We start from the raw sequence: 20,029 nt of genomic DNA, 5'->3' as shown, positions 1-20,029 counted from the left end.
CATCTAGGGCTAAGGTTAGGGTTAAGGTTTAGTTAACGTTCAGCCTTTTTTATGGATTATTTGATCATTTGAAACACCCACAAGAAAAAGCTTTAAAATTTATCATTTTCTAGTTTGTGAAAATTGATGTATTTAGCAGGTGGTCAAAACAAAACCCAATCCTAACATGTTGCAGATTACCTGGTACATGTTAAGAGGTTATCATGTTATATTACAGTATGCGTCTATAGTACCAATCAAAAGTTTGGTCATAGTCATATTGAAGTATTTCTTTATTTTTCATTATTTTCCACACTTTATAATAAAAGTAAATAATAATGGAAACAAAAAAACATTTCAGCTGTCAGTCGCCTACAGCAACTCGAGCTTTCTTCACCGAACTGAACCAGGAAATTGTGCCTTTAGCCAAATATGTGTACCTTGGTTCAAGCTTACTTTGCTGCCAAATTATTGTTCTGGATAAATCATTAACAGCCCAGCGAGAGGAAAGCAAAACCCCAAATACACCTTAAACACTTTCGCTGCCAGAGGATTGTTTTGAACTTACCAAAGACTCAGGAGAAAGTTAGATTTTTAATACCGACGCATGATGTAAGTCGCCGACACAGATAGTGTTAAAGACAGCAAAAGAATCATCAATTCGAAGATTCCACTTCCAAACATCACTCATGTTTTGTTATGACTTTTAATTGTTCAGAATTTTCCAAAACACTTAAAACACACACAAGTTTTCTTTTTGTGTGTGATGCATGGCTACGATTTTTCTTCTTCTGTGGAGCTCACGGGGGTCATTCTCTTGTAAGGTAACACAGAGGCAGACATTAGAGTGCCATATGCTATGTTTTCTTTTGGTTACCAAATATAACTGATAATAAAAAATATGACTAAATATTATCAAATTAAATTAGAAGACAAAAAAAAGTTTCTCCTAAACTGGACGGCATTAAGAGATATGTAATATTCGGGATCTGAAACCACATAAAGTAAACATACATAGAAGTCTTTAAAGGTTAATAAAACAGAACACTCTGAGTGTTGTCCTGTTAAGTGGAGAGTAGCAATTTTTAGGAAAAGCATAACTCCAAAAGTTTAATTTCATTTATTTTGGAGTTCACAGAAAATCCCTACTTTGAAATTTTATCCAACCAGACGACGAATTACATCTAAGAAAATGTATGTATGAAATGCTGTGTGTGTGTTAGGTACAACTAAAGGGAAAATATAGGTGAACAACTTGTGATTTAATCCTGCCGTGCCCCAGATCCTGTCATGCTGTATATGCTGCTCCTATCTTGACAGTGTCCTGTTGTCCGGCTGCGTTTATCTCCATTTTTCACTTGTCTGTTTATTGTTGATTGTGATTATCAGCAGAGCTTGAAGGAGCCTTTCTGCATCTTCAAGCCCACCTGACTTCAAATTTCTGTGTTTATACCAGAGGGTATGTTTTGTTTTTTGTTTTTTTGGTCTTTTTGTGTGGAGGGGTTAAACGGAGCAAGTTCTGGTTCACCTTAAAAAACCCACACCTACATGCTATTTTGGGCCCCCTCCCCCTGCTCTGAATCCATTTTCAGACTATATCAAGTGTGTCTGGTTTTCCAGGAAATTAGATTTATGTGCATTTTGCTCTCAGTATGATGCATTTTATTTCCTGTCAATTTGCGCATGGAGAAGCTTTTTTTCCCCTCTAACGAGCTATTAAAAGAGCTAAACGTGTGTCAGAAGAGTTTATTAGTATGACTACTAGCATCAGTGACAGGCTGCAAAAGGGAGCTCCATTACTGTCACTACCTCGTGTGTTTCACCTGATTACTTAAAAATAGTTTTTTTCTTTTGCTTCACCTTTTCCTGTTTGTCACTGTACAATTTTCTGTGTGTTTTTGTTTTTTTCCTTTAGACCCAGCAGGAGCTGTGGAGATAGGCCTGGCAGCAGAGACTGGTCATCTTATTAATCTTGGTCTCTGATCACTGGCTCTGGCACAAACATCTGGAGCTTTGTGCGCCATTTAACCCCCATCCAGTCACTCCCACCCTGCGGCCCTGCAGCGTGGCTCCTAAAAACACCTCCTTGCGTCTTCATAATTTTGTCCACGGGGATAAATGAGTGAACCGGCTGCAAGGGAAAGGGCGGGGACATGTACCAGAACCCCAACAGGTAAATGAACAACTCCTCTGCTCCAAGCGAGGCGAGGAGTAAAACGGTGTTTTGGTCCTCCACTGTGGTATCAGTGCTGTGGCTGTTATCTGAACTGTTCCTGTACTGAATGTTTTTCCTCTCTGCTCATACAGAATGTCCTGGTTCAGTGGTTTCCTAGTTGCCAGAGTGGACGACCGCAAGACTGCGTGGGGGGAGCGCAATGGCAAGAAGTCCAAACGGAAGGGAGGCTCATCTCTCTGCAACCCGCGTTACATGAGCTGTCTGCGGGACCCCGATGCAATGGAGCCCCCTTCCGGAGCCCCCCTCCATCAGCACCACCGCGGAGGGGGGGCAGGGGCCATGGGAGGTGGGGGAAACTTCGGCGTCCGTTGCGGATGGCAGGAGGACCACTATGGCAAAAGGGGAGGGGCTCCGAGCGAAGGTGTGGGGCTGAAATCGGTTGACCTGGGCTTTGAGGACGGGGAGTTAAAAGGGAGGAAAGGGGGATGTAATGGAGGAAGCAGCGACATGGGCGACGAAGGTCCCAATGGTGCAGCGGGGGTGGTGACGGCTGCAGACTGCTGGCTCAGGGTGGTACGAGTATTCCAGTCGAAAAAATTCCAGTCCCGCAAACTGGAGCGTCTATACCAGCGTTACTTCTTTAGGCTGAACCAGAGCTCCTTGACCATGCTCATGGGGGTACTTGTGATCGTGTGCGGCATCATGCTGACCTTCCACTGTGTCCACGCCGCCCCTCACGTGGCCTATTCGTCAGCCCTTTCAGTTGCGATGGCGCTCTTTATGGCTCTAATGGTAGTGTGCAACCGCAATGGCTTCCACCAGGACTACATGTGGATGGTCAGTTACCTGGTGATCGGAGTCTTAGTGTTCGTACAGGTTTTTGGGGTGCTCATGGTGGCGCCCAGGAGTGCTTCGGAAGGCATCTGGTGGTCCGTGTTCTTCATCTACATCATCTACACTCTGCTGCCTGTGAGGATGAGGGCGGCCGTACTGAGTGGAGCAGTGCTGTCCATCATACACGTGGTCACCACCTGGCAGATCAACCAGGAAGACAAGTTCCTCTGGAAACAGGTAAAAAGCCTGATGTCTGAATGTTCTGTAGTGTCTTTGCTCTTCATGTGAAGCGACACGGATGGCCAACAGTAGTTGCTTTTTTTTTCGTTCTGTGGTTTTGTCTCCATACATATTTGCTTGGCAAGTGGAAGATCGCTGGTTCAATTCCAGCCCACAGATACAGATCTCCTTTGGGGTTGTGGCGAGAAGGGAATCCGGTATAAAACTGCCAAATCAAACATGCAGAGCTAACTGCTGTGGTGACCCCTGTGACAAGGGAACAGCTCCTTCTTCTCTCCCCATTCTGTGGTTATTGATTTGTTATCCTGCTGTTTTTCAGAAGTTCATAATCAAGTTCATACTCTCATATCCTCTTAAAACACACAGGCCCTTGGGTGAGTCACTCATTATAAATGACTTAGAGTGTAGCTAAGCATTGGTTGAATCAATATGCTCTGGTCTCAGCAAGGTTTTTAACCCCCAACCTGAATAATAAAAAAGGAATGGCATTTTCCCACATTTAAATAGTATGCGAATGACCAGATCCGTTTGAAGCAGAGCGCCACCACAAACAGGAACCCAAATGGTTTTCCCCTGTTAATGGCCTATATTGGCCTCTTACAGATGTATTGGTAGTTGTGAGATTAAAGCTGAAAAAAAGGCGCTTGGGTTCATTTAGTAACGTTCATCTCTGTCTGTGGCACACGCAGCACAGTACTCTGACTGTGGCTCAGCAGATGGTGGTGCAAAAAACATGCAGCGTTTTCACATTTAGGTTTTACACATACTGCTGTAAAGGTAGCTAACAATAGCATAATAATTACGTTTAACGCTCCTAAAACCACAAACATGGTTAAGAGGTCTAACTGAAGTCTGTGACTTGCTGGCTATAGCTGCCTATTTTACCACATCTGCCAGTCAAAGTGGCCAAACCCCTAACTCCATGAGGAGGAAACAAACTATAGAGGCTAAAGGTCATTGTAGTTTTGATGCTGTTAAGCGGAGCATTTAACAAGGGAGTATGAGGAGTCATTCAGCTTTGGAGGCAGAGCCTCAAGTGGCACCTAGAGGAACTGCAGTTTTTACGACTTAATTGTTGGCTTTATTTCTACAGCCCTGAAAGTTGCTGCTTTATATAGCCAAACCATATTGACTGATATATTATCTTTTTTTTCTTTTTTTTACTCTCTAAAAAAAAACCCCTCAGGATTTAAGATAACATAGCAATAACAGCAGGAATGGCGGTTAGTTCCTTACTTTGTAAGAAAACTGCATAACAGCAGAATAGTACCTTCTTACTTTTTTTCTTTTGACATGTTAAAGAAACACAGTGTTAAGCCAAGCTTTTATCCCCATGTTTATTCTCCTTGGGCATTATGCAAGAGAAGCATAAGAGCACTCAGATTGATTTAGGAGGTATCTATATTAAAACTGCATTCTGGTAGAACATCTGTAAATGTTTAGAAGGCTGTAACATCCTAATAGTGATTTCTCAAATGTCACCTTTGCAAAACAATCTGTGTTTACACGTCCAGGAGACAACAAGCAAAGTTAGAATTCACTGGGAGTGGCCTTCCTGATAATTTGATGATCCAGTTTTTGTTCAAATATACTCGGTGCCTTTCTGTGAAGCGTTTGCATGTTCACCCCGGGCCTCTGGGTATTCCTGCTTTCCGCAGTCCAAAGACATGCATGTTTGGTTCATTGGTGGTAAACTGAACTGGCTATAGGTGTGAACGTGAGTATGAATGGTAATCTGTATTTCTGTGTTTGGTGTTGGAGTTTACAGTGTACTTTGGGTTTCTCGTAGTATTTTTTATGGAATAAGCTGGCTGCAAGGGCTGAAAACAGAGTATATAAGAGCCAGGAAACAGAACAGAAACAGTTTCTTGTTTCTAAACCAAAACATGGAGCTGAAAGATGCTAAGTTAGGTGACACTGATATGAGTAAGGTTTCTTTTTTGGACTTAATTAAAATCAGTCAAATAAAACACTCTCACATTTCTGACAAGCACAACCAAACCAAACCAATGAGAAACCCAAAATATGAACAGAAATAGCATCCTTGATGTAAATATTCTACATGATCCATCCAGTTTCCTCCGCTTATTCAATTCAGGGTCACCGGGGGGCTGGAGCCTATCCCAGCTGTTGTTGGGAGAGAGGCAAAGTACACCCTGGACAGGTTTCCAGTCTCTCTCAGGCTAACACATAGAGGCAGACAACCACTAATGCACACATTCACGTCTACATCACCAATTAACCCAACCCCATGTTAGGTTGTTTTTGGCCTCTGGGAAGAAGCCAAAACACTCAGAGGCCCCAGTGGCCCCAGACTGGATTCAAACTGAGGACCTTTTTGCTGTGATGTGACAATGCTGATTTTTAATGTATTACTGTTGCAGTGTGATTTTAAAAAAGCAGAAAGAATTAGTCATTTTCAAAAACTCATTTTGAAAATCAGCTGATTTAAATAAAACACTTTGCAGAAACTGGTCAGTTTAGTTATGAGGGTTTGATGCTTTGTTAGGCAAAGCTAAACACACTGAGCCTTATTACAGTGTGAAAGGAATTTTATATACCCGACACTCTATAGATAAAATATTTATTCACAACAACAGCAACAACTACGCTCAGGTTCAAACTGTTTTGGGTTAATTAAACAAGGGGAAACAATGAGGTTTTGAATATGCAAGCAAAATGAACCGTTGGATGTATAGTGATGAACTATCACTGTAGATTGACTGAACTTGACTCTCAGTCATATCCCCGACTGCATTTAAAACACTGACATCATGCTGTTGATGGGGCGACTAGCGTGTGAACTGTAAACGGCTCTGCTGGGTCTTGTCACCACGTTGTATGTGCGTATTTACATGTACTTTGGGGCTTATGGGTCTCGCTGTACAGTGTGTTGTTTGTGCGTCATGCCAAGGACCTAGGGGCTCACTGAAGGTCAGTGGGCTGAATGAACCACCCCAGCTGGACGGCTGTATGTGAGTGCGCGTATGTGTGCTGTTGTGTGACAGTGGGAGAATACCATGATATAAAGCAGTATCACTCAGGTCTCTGTGCTCTCACACAAGGGACACTTTGTACTTTTCTCTCAGGGTGGGGGGGACGGGGGTGAGGCCGAGGGGGGGGGGCAATATGGTGGCTGTTTGGCCTCTGTAGTGCCTTAGCTGTTTTACAGCTGTCTTCTCCTCTGGGAAGAGTTATGCAAAACAAAATAGGAAGGCCATTACTAAGAAACAGTAGGGGGGATATTAGGCTTAATCATAACTAATTGTCACTGTAATGCATTTAATAAAACATCCTTTTAGTTGTTTGCCCGATTATACAAACTATATTCTGAGAAAATAATCCAAATTAGTCACTTGCACACCGACTGCTGTGTTATAATATTGTGATTGTTTATTATAAATTAATTACCGTAGCACAGGAGTAGATTAGGGATTCGTGGGAACTCTGTAATTACAGCGTGCTCTGTCACATCAGGCACGATATATCATAGTGTAATCCATCACATGTTCTTACATTGTTTGCCATCGTTACGTGAATGAAAGTCATGAGATCGCTGCAGCCCAGCTATGCTGTTAATTCCTAAGGTCGCTTGTGTACTGTGTGACCAGCTAATTCAGTGTCATCAATCACTGCTTCACGCTTGCCTGCAACTATTTCCTCTTTCTCATAACTCATTAACCGGCTTTCTGTTTGGATGGATGAGTACAGGTGATTGGTGCAGGCGATTCGAAAACTGGGCATGACGAATGATGTAAATGCAGATAGTGTTTTTGTTTTGTTTTTTTAGGGTGGAGAGTTTGTTAGACTCTAGGTGTCTTATTTCACTTCCCTTATTTTCTGTCAGAGTGAAGCTCATTAATCTGCATCACTTAAATTGGGTTGGTTTTATTGCATATTACGGGAGAGTTGCTGGATTATGGTAAAAATCCTAATCACAATTATTTTGGGCAACATCTTTATTTAACACAGTTACTCATAGACTGTGTAAGCATAGTTGATATGCTAAGCTAAAAAATGAAGAAAATTCTGTTTGTAATTGAGTGGATTTCTTTGAACTTTAGCTATATCTCAGCTGGAAAACCTACAGAAATAAATCACTGGTTGAGGTTATCGTAGCTCAGCCTTATAGCTAAATTTGGATGCATGAAGAGGCAAAAAATAAAGGAAAATGGTTTTAATTAAAGGCAGAATTAAAGAAATATTAACAACTAAAGCAGCACAGTACTCAATTTTTCTCACTTGCCATGCTTTAAATATCAGTGGATGCCAAAATTATCCTTGAAACAATTAGATTAATTGGGCAGCTCCGCATCAAACCCTAGTTTCATTTGCTTCTTGCAGAAATCATTTAAAGCCATAATCAAGTCAAAGAGAAACGATGAACTGAAACCACAGAGAACGTTGTTAATGAATAAAGAGTAATAAAGTTTGGGGAAATTGTTGCTGTTGTTATTCCTGCATAGATTAGATTAGTATTATATGCATACTAGAGCTGGGCGAAGCAGATATATATCACGATATAAGCAAATAACTATATTTGGTTTAGAATTAAATCTTGTCTTGATTTTAATATTTATTTCCCATAATAAGTTCAGAGATGGGATGAGACTTTTCAGATAAATAAAGGCAAATGGGCACAGTTGAGACTGTCAATGGTTTGTTTTAACCACTGTCAATGACCCTGTTTTATGCCTGATTTAGACTAGATTAAGAAATCTACATCATAACACAAGGCTCGCGCGTGCGACGGGAAAAAAGTAACCCCAGAAACCTCTCGCTCGTCGTAAGCTCCAGTTCGCGACAGACACATACAATGTAACCTTCTGTGGCCCTTCCTGCTCTTTTTCCTCCGCTCTGTTTCCTGTCTGTTCCCACCATACTAGGTGTAACTCACGCCCCTCTTCCCACACAAGGCTCGCGTCTGGAGGTGAGCGGGAAAAAGTGCTTTGAGAGAGAGGGTCTACCTGCAACTCGGTAACCTGGTTACAGCAAGTCGGCACACTCATTTCCTCCATTACCGGGCGAGGCTGCTTCCTAAACAACTACACATGGGGTTTGCTGTACGTAACAAGTCACGTGACGTGACGCACTTAATTTGATTGGCTGTTCTTCTTTCTTTTCTTTTTTTTAAGCAGAAGTCTAAATCAGGCAGTTTAAAGTCAGAAAAAGTTATTTAGGACTGTGTTTTCGCCCAGTCTGGACTCAGGTAGAATTAAAACTGAGACTCTCAGTAAGACTGCTGGAAGATGACCCTGTTTGGTTCCTGATTAGGTCTTACATTTACAAATTTGCAGTGAATGACTTATTTTTATTGCCCTGATTTCCTTGAGTGAAAGTAAAAAAACCTTGGCTGCTTTAGTCTGATTTTCTCAGTAAAAGATGGTGTCACAATTAGGCTTACATGCCCTTTCTGAATGACTACCCTCCCATTTATCCCATTTACCCAGGGTTGGAACCAACACTGAGAGTACACTAGCTTGTGACCCCCTGAGGCTGGGTTTGTGTCATGAATGGTCAGTGTGTTAACCACCGAAGTAAATGGGCTTTTTTCACAGTCTACTCATCTTGGAAGATTTGTTCTGTGGGAAATAAGAGTTTATGACACCTTTTGTTCAGCAAGATAATCTTTAAAAATTAACAATACCTTTGAAGTATAAACGCAATAAATGGACTTTAGTGTCACTATGAATCTCATAGTCACCAAATCCCCGTGTGGGATGTGATGAGCGTCATCTTCAAACTCTTTTAGCTGCTCGTTGGCTTTGAAATTCACAAGTGGCATATTCAGTACAGATTCTGTGCTGTAAAACAAAATGAAAGTGTTTCAAGCTTTTGTGAAGTCTTATTGTCCATACTGGATGTGATATAACCACCGGACGCTCAGGAAAAATGTGTATTCCCAGCTGGTTGCCATTGTTTCCTGGAGGTTTCTGGATTTTGCTGCATGAAATCAGATGCATAGAAAGTGCTGCACGTGAAACCTAATGATTGGTGTGGTTAACAACAGATTGCCTGTAGTTTTTCAAGGGTTGCCAAGGATTGCACAGCTTGAAAAAGTTCAACGCAAACCAGACATGGAGAAGGTCACCCATACTTTTCCCTCATGACTGGTGGTTGTCAGATGATCATGGACCAGTCTCCTCGCCTGGGGGCGTTATCCACTTGAACCGTGATTGTCCAAAATTATGGACGAGCCGCTGAAAAAAACCTTCACGAGGATTCAACACGAAGTGCAAAAATACAAAATAATTTGTGGGTTTGAAGACAAATTTCTGCAGCACTCTACTCTAAGACTCCAAAAAACATCTGTTGAGTGCTATTGCATGAAAAACGAAGGCACAAAAAGATTCATGGTTTTGCTGTGGTTATTTTTATAAACTGACATTTTGACTGGCAAACTGAACAGTTTAAGGTGAAAAGCTAAATTAGCTTGTCTGTCTGGCATATATACAATTATAACTCAGTGGATGATGACAAAAAAAAAGACAGACCTTTACTGCTTTAAACATAGTATTACTGTGACTTGTTAAGTAGGATATATCACCACCAGAAGAAGAAGAAGTAGCTGCTTTTGGCTCATAAGGGGTCACCATAGCGGGTAGCTCCACCCTGGATGCCGACGATCTGTGTCTCCTCTCCAAAGCAAACTGTATACCACTGCACTATGGAGCAACTATAATATGCCATCGTCAAAATAAAATAAACTTTAATGAAGTTACAGCAAATTTCTGCACTAATGTGAGTGTTAGGATGTGTGTGTTCTGCTCAGGGTTGTTTTTTTTGTACATTTCTCAGACATGTTCAGATCAGCTAAGACTCTTGGAGACATCTCATAAGTGTGTAGTCGCTGTATGGGGGGTACTTCTTGTTCAACCCATGAAATTTCTGGTCCTCAAACCTTTCAAAACACACAAAGACCATGTGGTTGTGCCCTATTGCTCTTGGATTTGGTTTGGTAGGTGTGTTTTTACAGCTGTAGAATCGAGGATCATCTCTTGATTCGCCGCGAGTATCTTTCCGCACAGCCTCGCACTGTAAACCACAAAATGTGGCGGTTTGATCGACCTTGTTGTATAAGGCTTACGAAACAAACACTAACAGTTTAAACATGGTTCGTGTTCGCCCTGTTACATGAGTTGCGTGAGCTTCACTCTGCTGTTTTTGTGTCACGATGTCTGTGCTCCTCAAACTTCCTCAGCTGAAATCAATTAGCTGTAACTGTACAGTACGTACACATGTCCCCTGTCAACTCATACACACACACACACACACACCCGCACACACACGCTTTGTTATGGTTTACGCCTTCCCTTCTCCCCTCTATTGAATGTTGTCAGAATTGCTGCTCTTTGTTTTTCTTTGGGAAATAACATCACAAAACAATGGTCCTGCTCGCCTGCTCGCCTGTGTGTGGGTGTCCGTTTCTGCGTCCATACTGACATGTGCTTGTCCATCTTAGTGCTCGGCATTAAATTAGAAACATGCAGCGCGCACGCTTGAATCTGCACACTTTGTTTTTGCACCCTCGATCTTCTTTTTGTCACACAATCTTCTTACGCTCGCACCTTGCGCACAGCAGAGTTGTTTGCTTTACGGCCACTAACAATGGCCAACATTGTCGTGGAGATGTTGTTGACACAAGTGCCGTGAGAGGTCAAAGACTGGTTCCTAAAAATACCTGGCCTTTGGCGTTTCTGCTAACTGTTGCGTCACATGGAACAGTCTTATCAGAGCCTGCGTCAGAGCAACGGGCAGGTCACTCTATCCCCCTTTTCTGTGGATACACATGGGCCTGCTCTTTCACATGCCCTGAAACACACTAACCTCGCTAGGGTAGAGGCTTCTAACGCTGTATAGTCAGAGATAGCCCAACCATTCCTTTATCTTTTAAAGTTGTGTGTAAATGAATGGGTATTTGAGTTTTGGCCACAGAAGAGGTGGCGGGTTAAGAAAGAGCACAGAGGGCAAATCAGGCCTCCTTGTAGACTACGAGGACCCTGAGTCAATTTGTTACACTGGCCTCCTTGTCTAACTCTTATTTAATAAGTATTTTGTATTCGTTAGATAAGATTAGAGTATGCAAACCCCCTGGGGTTTCACGTCAAACTTTCCAAAAGGCTGTTTACTCAATTTTCAAATTTCCATGAGGTTACACAGAGAATAGATGCATTTCCATCAGAGGAAACCTCACACAGACCGTATCAGCTGTTTACAGTTTCAGCATCTCCCGGTGCTGGAGTAACCCTGTGTGTGCATCATGGATCAGGACGAGGGGCGGGGGGCGCTTGGATCTTAGTGGGAGAAGCGTCAGCCTGCAATGGCCACCTGTGCAAAGCCACAGCTATAGAATAAGGGAAAGAGGAACGGAGCAGAATCTGATATTCTCCACACGTAGTCCTTCCACAGCCTCCTTGATAAATAATTTGTGTGTTTAACTCGGCAGCAGCATTTTAACGAGGCTACCTGTCACATGTACGCTAGGCTCGCAACCAGGATGGGACACGCACAGAAAACACACAGTGAAGAGAATTTGGAGGGAAATTTATTTTTGACTTTGGAAAATGATCAAATACAGTTATTTAGTGCTTAGTATGACACAGTTCCACAGGTCTATTTTTTGTTGGACAAAGACAGAGTTTTTGTAGTTTTGCTACTGTAGACCAAATCAAATAATCAATATGTGACAGAAATGCAGACTTTTGCCTTTAATTTGGGGGGTTTTGTGAACATTTTTCATGAATTGTTTAGGAATTACAACCATTTTTTATACACAGTCACCTATTTTCAATGGCTCAAAAGTAGTTGGACATTTGGTTGATAAGGAGTGTTGAATTTGCATTTTATAGCTTTTCACTGTCATTTTAAATATGATGCCCAAAGAGATGCCAGTGCAAGTCAGGGAAGCCATTATTAGGCTTATATAGCAAAACAAACTGATAAGGGAGATAGGAATTTTAGGAGTGGCCAAATCAACAATCATTCCTAAAAAGAGGAAACACACTGGTACAGCCATATAGTAGCTCTTCTTGTTATGTTGGTGCTGAAGGCAATTGCAGGTGCCTGGGTTTGAGTGTTCCCCTGACCATTTCCTGCACGTCATTCCCCACACTTTCACCCTGCTTTTCTATCAACTCGCTTCACCATCCTGTTCCTATAATAAAAGCTTGATCCCTCCAAAAAAGTTCCAAAAGACCTAACAAGATGACAGAATTCTTTCCTTGGTTAAGAAAAGCAGCTTCACAACATCTAACCAAGTCAAAAACACTCTCAGAGAGATAAGCTTGTCATTGTCAAGGTCTACACTCAAGAGACAGCTTTACAACTGTAAATACAGAGGGCTTACAAGAAGGTGCAAACCACTGGCTACACCCAAGAATATGAAGGCCAGAGTAGGCTTTACCAGAAAACAAAAAAGCTTGCACAGTTTTGGACAGGTGAAAGTAAGGTTAAGTTGTTAACTTAGAAGAGAAACAGGTCATGACCCAAAACATACCACATTACCCGTCAAACATGGTCATGACCGGGTCATGACCCAAAACATACCACATTACCCGTCAAACATGGTAGAAGCAGTTATATAGCATGGACCACTGATAGAAGTAGCAGGATGAATTGTGAAGTGACCAGGGCTATACTTTGCGACTGAGACAAGTGAGCTTCTCCTCACAATGTAAATAGATAATGATTCAAAATAAACTGCAAGAGCAACCAAAGAGTTTCTCAAGGCAAAGAAATGGGATATTCTTCAATAACCAAGTCAGTCACCTGAGCTCAACCCAATGGAGCACACTTTTCAGTTATCGAATACAAAACTGAATGCAGCGAAACCCGCAAACATGCAGAAACTGAAGGCAGCTGCAAAAAAGGTATAGCAGAACACTCAATGGATACGTCATTTGATAGTATCCCCGGATTGTAGGCTTCAGGCAGTCATTGACTACAGTGGATTTTCATCCAGTAATTAAAAACAATCCTTATATTTGAAATTATGCTAGACTGCCCAGTTAATTTCTAGGCTTTGAAAATGATAGCCTGTATATAAAAATGCAAAAATGTTGGAATTAAAACTAAAAGTCTGCCGTTAAATTATTTAAAAATGCTATCTTGTGCTGGACAGACACAAAGATTGTGTGTTCTGACCTAACTGTACCTAGTAGTAAATTGTTGTGTTTTGGCATGTCATGATAAAATTCTAGTTGTTTTTTTTTTTTTTGGTATGTCTGTGAGGGTAACATTTAAACAATAATTTAAGAATAATTTACCAGTACTCCACGCTACTAATCCAATACAAATGATTGCATTTTTAAGATAAATCCACTGTAGTCAAAGCTCAAAGGATGTTAGCACATTTCATAGCTGCCTGCATTAACTTAACTACGCACATACACACATGCACATACATGCTCACACATGTAACACCACCAACACCACCCAGTATGCCAATCTGTGGACCAGTAAGAGTGCAGGGGAAGGAGTTAGCATCACTTCTGAGACTGATGGGGAATAAACAGCATCGCTAAGTGTCTCCCTCAGTGCTCGTGTTGAGTTGGTCCAGCGTTGCCATGGAAACAACTACGACTCAAGCAGCCAAGACCCAGTTTGGTAACCGTTGCCTCAAGTGAAGACGGGAGAAAAAAAAAAACATTTCAGAAATCAGGTCAAAATTGATTTCTGCCATTTACCTCTCCTTCTGAGAATCACAAAGCTCAGGGTCGGGGTGGGGGGTGGGGGTGGCAGCCATTGGAGGGGGCTGCTCGGATAGATTTGTGCTTTGTTTTCCTCCCCCCTGCTGTCGAATTGAGACAGTCCGTAATTAAACATGGCGATGACAGGGAAGAGGTCATATGAGCGGAGGTGGTGGGGAGTCGAGAGGGAGGGATACACAGGATGTTGTTTGCCAGTTGTCTGGTTCAGAGAAGCTTATCTCTGGTCAGCTTGCTATGACTGTGCATCTTTGTAACCCCACTGCTGTGGAAGCAGCAAGTGTGTTTTAGGCCTTAAAGAAAGTTCACTTGCTTGAATCGTCGGCCTTGTACGGTTCTGTTATTTATACAGATCTTTTCTGGGTGCCGATAATTGGCTTTATTGCTAATTGTATCTCCTTTACGTTCTTCTAATACTGATGTAACTCCTCTATGAGGCTTCTTGTTTTATCACAGCAGTTATTCCTCAGTCTGCCGGGCCGTGCGTCCTTGCGGGGGGTCCCACGTGTTCCAAAAAACTTGATGATCGTGTGAAACGGGTCTTGATTTTCTTCTTATGCAGATTTTGTTGCCATTTAAATAAATTAAAAACATTTTTGCAGCTCTAGTGCCAGAACCCTCTTTTTTTTTTTTTTAAAGTCGCACTCTCTCCACAGAAGTCACACCCGCCTGGTTGCCAAAGGAAATGTGTGTGTTGCATAGTTTTTCAGTGTTAGGACCCCCAGCTTGTTTCTGTCCCTGCTTACAAAAACTGATGGATAAGGAGTTTTAAAATGTTTAATAAGAATAAGTTGCTTCATATTAAATTCATGTGAGTATTTGCGTTCAGTGTTTCTTCTTCAGTCATCTTTCTCACTCACTATGTGTTAATAGACCTCTCTGCATTGAATCATACCTGTTATCAATCCCTGGCTCTCCCACAGTATGCCTTTTGTCTTGTTTTCCTTCTCTCACCCCAACCGGTCATGGCAGATGGCTCCTCCCTGAGCCTGGTTCTGCTGGAGGTTTCTTCCTGTTAAAAGGGAGTTTTGCCTTCCCACTGTCGCCAAAGTGCTTGCTCACAGGGGGTCATATGATTGTTGGGTTTTTCTCTGTATGTATTATTGTAGGGTCTACCTTACAATATAAAGCGCCTTGAGGCGACTGTTATTGTGATTTGGTGCTATATAAATAAAACTGAATTGAATTGAATTGAATAGTATGTATTTACACAGTGTGACCAGTACATGTTTAAATGTGCTGGAAGAAATGCATTAAAACCAACAGGCAGATTTATTAATAGACATCTGAGTGAGTGAAAGAGTTGGTCTGGTAATGCAGTCAAGCTTCAAAACAATATTTGTTGCAAGTAAATATATTGTTGCCAGCTTTGCAAATAAGTTACACTTTTGAGAGCGGGAACAGTTGCGTAAAAGTACTCAGATATAAAATGAGCCATCAGTTTTCCTTTTTTTTCATTTGTAACTCTAAAACTAAGAAAACTTAGTACTTCCTTTTTGCTTCCATGGGAATTAAGTGGGTAAATAGCAGCCAGGTGCTGCTAATCTGATGCACTTTATTAATTAATCATCAGCAAGTGTGAGCACATATATAAAAGCTGTTTTATTGGTCTGGAGCATTCAGGTGTGTGTTATCACAATGTCGTCCAGCTTTGAACACACAAGACTTCTATAGAAATGTCCTTTGGACAGACAAGCCCAAGGTGGAGATCTTTGACCAGAATAATAACACCATAAATAATAATGCAAGGCAAAAATACAAAATACAGCATGTCAGCACAAACAGCTCACACAGCTAGCTGTCAGTCAGAGGGGAAGGGGTGATGATGTGGACTTGTTTTTCAGGCCACAGGACCTGGGCACCTTGCAATCGTTGAGTCAACCATGAAATCCTCTGTATGCCAAAGTTATGCATGAATGAATGCCCGCAAACCTCAGTGAACTGAAGCTGTATTGTAAAGTAGTATAGTGTAAAATTCCTCCACAACAAGAGAGACTGATGAAGCCAAATACGCGACAATTATATGAAGTTACTGGTGCTAAAGGTGGTTCTACAAGCTATGAAGTCGTGAGATGTGGTGTCGTTTTTCACAGCTGCAGAGTCCAATATACTAAAAACCTACTTCATCCAGTAACTAATGCAAGCTGCAAGTAATAAATAATGAATAAATGTTTTATTGTTGCCTGGTGGAAAGGTATCTGCATAAATGCGGAAATGTGGCGCTATGATTCTAGACTGTGTTTGGTCTGAAGCACCGTTTCTTTGAGTCATACTTAAATTTCCACCCATGGAAGGACATTGTTTTATGGAATCCCACAAAGCAACTTACTATATTAAAAAAAAGTAATCAGATCTGTTTTTGTTTCTTGTATAGAGACAGACAAACAGAAGAGAGTGGATGACTGCAGCTGTTAAATGTTTTCTTGACGAGTATGCAAAGTGCTCACATTGTACTTTATTATCAGCAAACTGAACCGTATTTGCACGAGAAAGTGCTATTTCTGTTTAAATGACGCTGATTCTTGTCAGTTTTAGACAGACAGGATGACAGAATTTGGAAACTGTGTTTTAAACAGTTTGATTAAAGCTGTCATGGAAAAAAGGATTTCCTGGGAAACTCTGCTCTGCTGTTCATCACAACTTTACTGCCTCTGACAAGTTACAGGCACGACAGGACTGCACAGGTGACCGCTCTCCAAACTGTTTAAAAAGATTTTAAATGTGTCTCAGCGGCTGACGCTCCGCTTGTAGACCACCCGGCCGAGCGAGGGAGCAGAATGAGCAGGCGGGGCTTGAATATTTATCTGTTGATGTGTTTCTGGTCATTTCAGATAAGGGCAGTGTGAGCTGCGTGTAGACATGAGGCTCAGGCTGAGTACACAAACCCAGCAGCTGCCTGGCACCAAACACACACAGACTCTTTCACAAAGGCTGAAAGTGACAGCGAGCGCGAGTCAGAGCAGGCGGGAAAAAAAATAAATAAATGAAATGAAAGAATATGGAAATAAATAACCTGCCCACTCGAGGAAAGATAAGAGTCAACCTACGGGAGAGACTCTTAGGTTTTGTGGTGACTGAAATGTTGTCATTGTGTTTGAGGTGCGAGAGTGTGGTTTACAGAGCCTGATCTAACACAGATGTTCTAAGGAGTTCCAGATGCTTCTCAAAGGCTGATAGCCTCTGACTTGCACTCTTGCTGGGATCGTTTCCACAATAATATCCCATCATTCACCGCTCCCTCTGGGAGAACGACTTAATAAATAAATTCAGAATGTTGTTAGTTGCGCAGTTTTTCGCTCTAGGTAAATAATTTTTTTCCGTGTCAACTTGAAATGCTCTCAGTGTATTTAGGGACAACGCCAAGCTCTTTGAGGTGAAGCGGCGTCGAGAGGGTTCGTCGATTAATTGACATTTTGCGAAGCCACTCTCACGAACAGATGCTTAGGCTTAATGATTTCTGTACATGTTGGAAAAGCTTAAGCTGTGTGTTTGTTCACTCGAATGTCTGATTACAAGCTAGCTAAGTGATCCAGTTTCCATTAGGTACTTAAATGAATTGCTTATTATTTCATTTTAGTTTATTGATTTAGTCAATAATGATAATCTACTGTGAAAAAACAGGAACTTTTTTAATGTAATGGTGTCAGTTAATGCTTCATCTGTTATTTGGTGTAGTGTGGCAGGCCATGGGTGATGTCTGTCAGTAAGAAGGTTAAAATGCACTCAGTGTTTCAAACTTTTGGCTTAGACTATATAAACAGTTAACACTATGTATGTATATGTTCCACTCTCAATGAGAAAATACAGGGTATCAACGGTTAATGCTGGTGGAGGTGATGATGTAATGCTGTGGGGAAAATGTTCTCGGCACAACTAAGTGACTGCTGAGCACATAACACAACGGAGATGAAATGAATAGCGATGAAGTGCTAAAATAAAAAATTATGACGGTTTATAAACCAAATGCAAAAGATGATTCTGATAGAGAGGAACGGTGTCACATTTATTTCATTTTGCATTAAGAATCTTACTTTAATACAAGCTTGTTAATGCACAACTTAAGAAACAAAAAATCTGAAAGATGGGTCAATCGAATGGATTCATCTTGAACATTTTTAATGTCTAAGTGACCTTTTAGCAGCTTCTCAATGACTTGGTGAGTTAGAAAATATATAAATATACATGTATATATTGATGAAGAGTTGCTCATAGGAGGAAAATCAGGGCCAGAGCATCCTGAGAATGCAATATGTTCCTCTGACTTTGGTATGTTGACAAAGACACCAGCCAAGCCCCGCACACATTACCTCCCGCTCCTCAGCTGGTCCCCCACTCTGCACCCTCCCCGAATCTGGGAGGGGGCGGTTGGGGGGGGGGCTGCAGGTTTTTGGAGTTAGGCTGAGGAATGTGGGTGATAGTTGCTAAGTGAAGCCTGCGCTGCCATCTCTGATAATTCACAGCCTCCGTGGGTGTAAGTTTCGGGCCAGCACTAAGCAGAACCTTTCACAAGACTGAGAGAGAAGCTCACGCTGAGGAAGAGCGAGAGAGAGAAAGAGGGAAGGAGAGGATGCTTGAACAACATCGAGATATATGCAAAAATCATCACGTCTCCGTCTTCCACGAAGAACAAGGCCAACAGTGAGCTCTTTTTACCTGAATGTTAAGTCACGAGACCGAACATAATACCTGTACGGACGTCAGTTTGTTTCTAATCTGACCATCTCGGTTAAAAAGATGAAACACGTCATATTTTCTTGCTTACAGCCAGTCTAAAGGGATTTCAAGTGTAATTTTCACATCCTGAGAGAGAGAGAGGGAGAGAGAGAGAGAGCCTTTGGTGCTCGGTTTCATTTCACTGCCTTTTGTCAACTGACTTGTCACTTAAAGAGGTCTGGATAAATAAAGTGGTGTAGTAGTAATATCGTGTGTCAGTGGGAAATTTAGTTAAGGTCATCCGTGATCTGATAGTTTTGTACACTCATGCACACAAACGCCTTGTTGTGCACCGGGTTGGGTGTGGGCTGAGTATTGTTAAGAAGGATGGGGAGCAGGATGGGGGATTAAAGGAGGGGGTGGCAGGTCACCTACTGCTGCGCCATGTGAACATACCGAGAAGAAAAGAAAGAGACGCTTGGACTTTGCACTGTAACCTTAGTTGCTTTGAGGCGGGGGTGTGGTTTGTAATGAAACTGGCTTGTGAGTGCCAGATATCAGTCTCACTGAACTGTCTGTGCGGGAGTGAAGTGTTAAGTAATTTAATTCCTTTATCTGCTCAGCACTTTTTCTTTGTTCTTGGCCTTTAAATTTGCAGTAGGAATACTGGATTTTTCTGAGTCAACACTTACAGTAAAAACAGTTTCTGCCAAACCTGTTATCACCCTCATCTTTTCTTATACTTCTTATATTTCTATTTTTAAAAAATCAAAGTCCACCGTGTTTGCAGGCAGGTGCATGTTAAGATGGTGGGAATGGCGTGCAACTGCTCTCTCCCCCCTCAAAATCTCATAGCCCTCTGGTGTCATTCAGCTAGTAGTAACTTAGTACCTTACTGAAGTACCTTACGGAAATATTTGTACTTGCAGAAATACTGCTTACTAGTATTTCTATGTTATCTGACTTTCTGCTTCTACTCCACTAAGTCTGAACCTCCATGTGATTTATATATTTTTGTCTTGATGCACGCTCAATCATCCAGGTAAGTAAATCCCAAAAAGCTGATGAACAGAATCAACTTTTTGGGGATCTTTTTTGTCAGTTTTAAAAAACAAATTCTACTAATGAATGCTGTATTAGTATGGATAAAGCTCCCTAGCTTTATAATTCAGTTAATTTTCTATTCAATTTTATTAATATAGTGCTGATTTATAACAGAAGTTACCTCAAAGCGTTTTCTCGTTCTCGAGAATAAATGAACCCCTATGGTAGCACTTGGTAACAGTGGGAAGGAAGAACACCCTTCTAACAGGAAGGGGGAGGGGAGTACAGATAGACAAGGACAAAAAACAAACTATGGGAGAGGGAATACAAAACTTCATGCACGGAAACGCATAAAAGATGGAAGTGGAGAAGAAATTTTAAGTGTCCGAGCCAAAAG

General features: G+C 41.6%; 1 protein-coding gene across 2 annotated transcripts in view; it reads left to right on the top strand.

Annotated features, from left to right (window-relative positions):
• The window catches only part of LOC116310917 (adenylate cyclase type 6), a 43,824-nt gene that overhangs the window by 2,792 nt on the left and 21,003 nt on the right, over positions 1-20,029 (top strand). The window contains exons 1-3 of one of the 2 annotated variants that reach the window (XM_039603888.1): positions 1,360-1,438; positions 1,895-2,152; positions 2,287-3,226. In XM_039603888.1, coding sequence (XP_039459822.1) covers positions 2,133-2,152; positions 2,287-3,226 — 960 coding nt within the window. In that variant the 5' untranslated portion in view covers positions 1,360-1,438; positions 1,895-2,132. Of the gene's footprint in view, positions 1-1,359; positions 1,439-1,894; positions 2,153-2,286; positions 3,227-20,029 lie in introns of those variants that run through there. The other variant, XM_039603887.1, reaches the window with a different exon arrangement.

Source organism: Oreochromis aureus, linkage group 20 (genome assembly GCF_013358895.1).
Source record: "Oreochromis aureus strain Israel breed Guangdong linkage group 20, ZZ_aureus, whole genome shotgun sequence".
Taxonomy (NCBI): Eukaryota; Metazoa; Chordata; class Actinopteri; order Cichliformes; family Cichlidae; genus Oreochromis; species Oreochromis aureus.
Note: the sequence above shows the minus strand (reverse complement) of the source record. Positions and strands in the feature narration are given on the sequence as shown.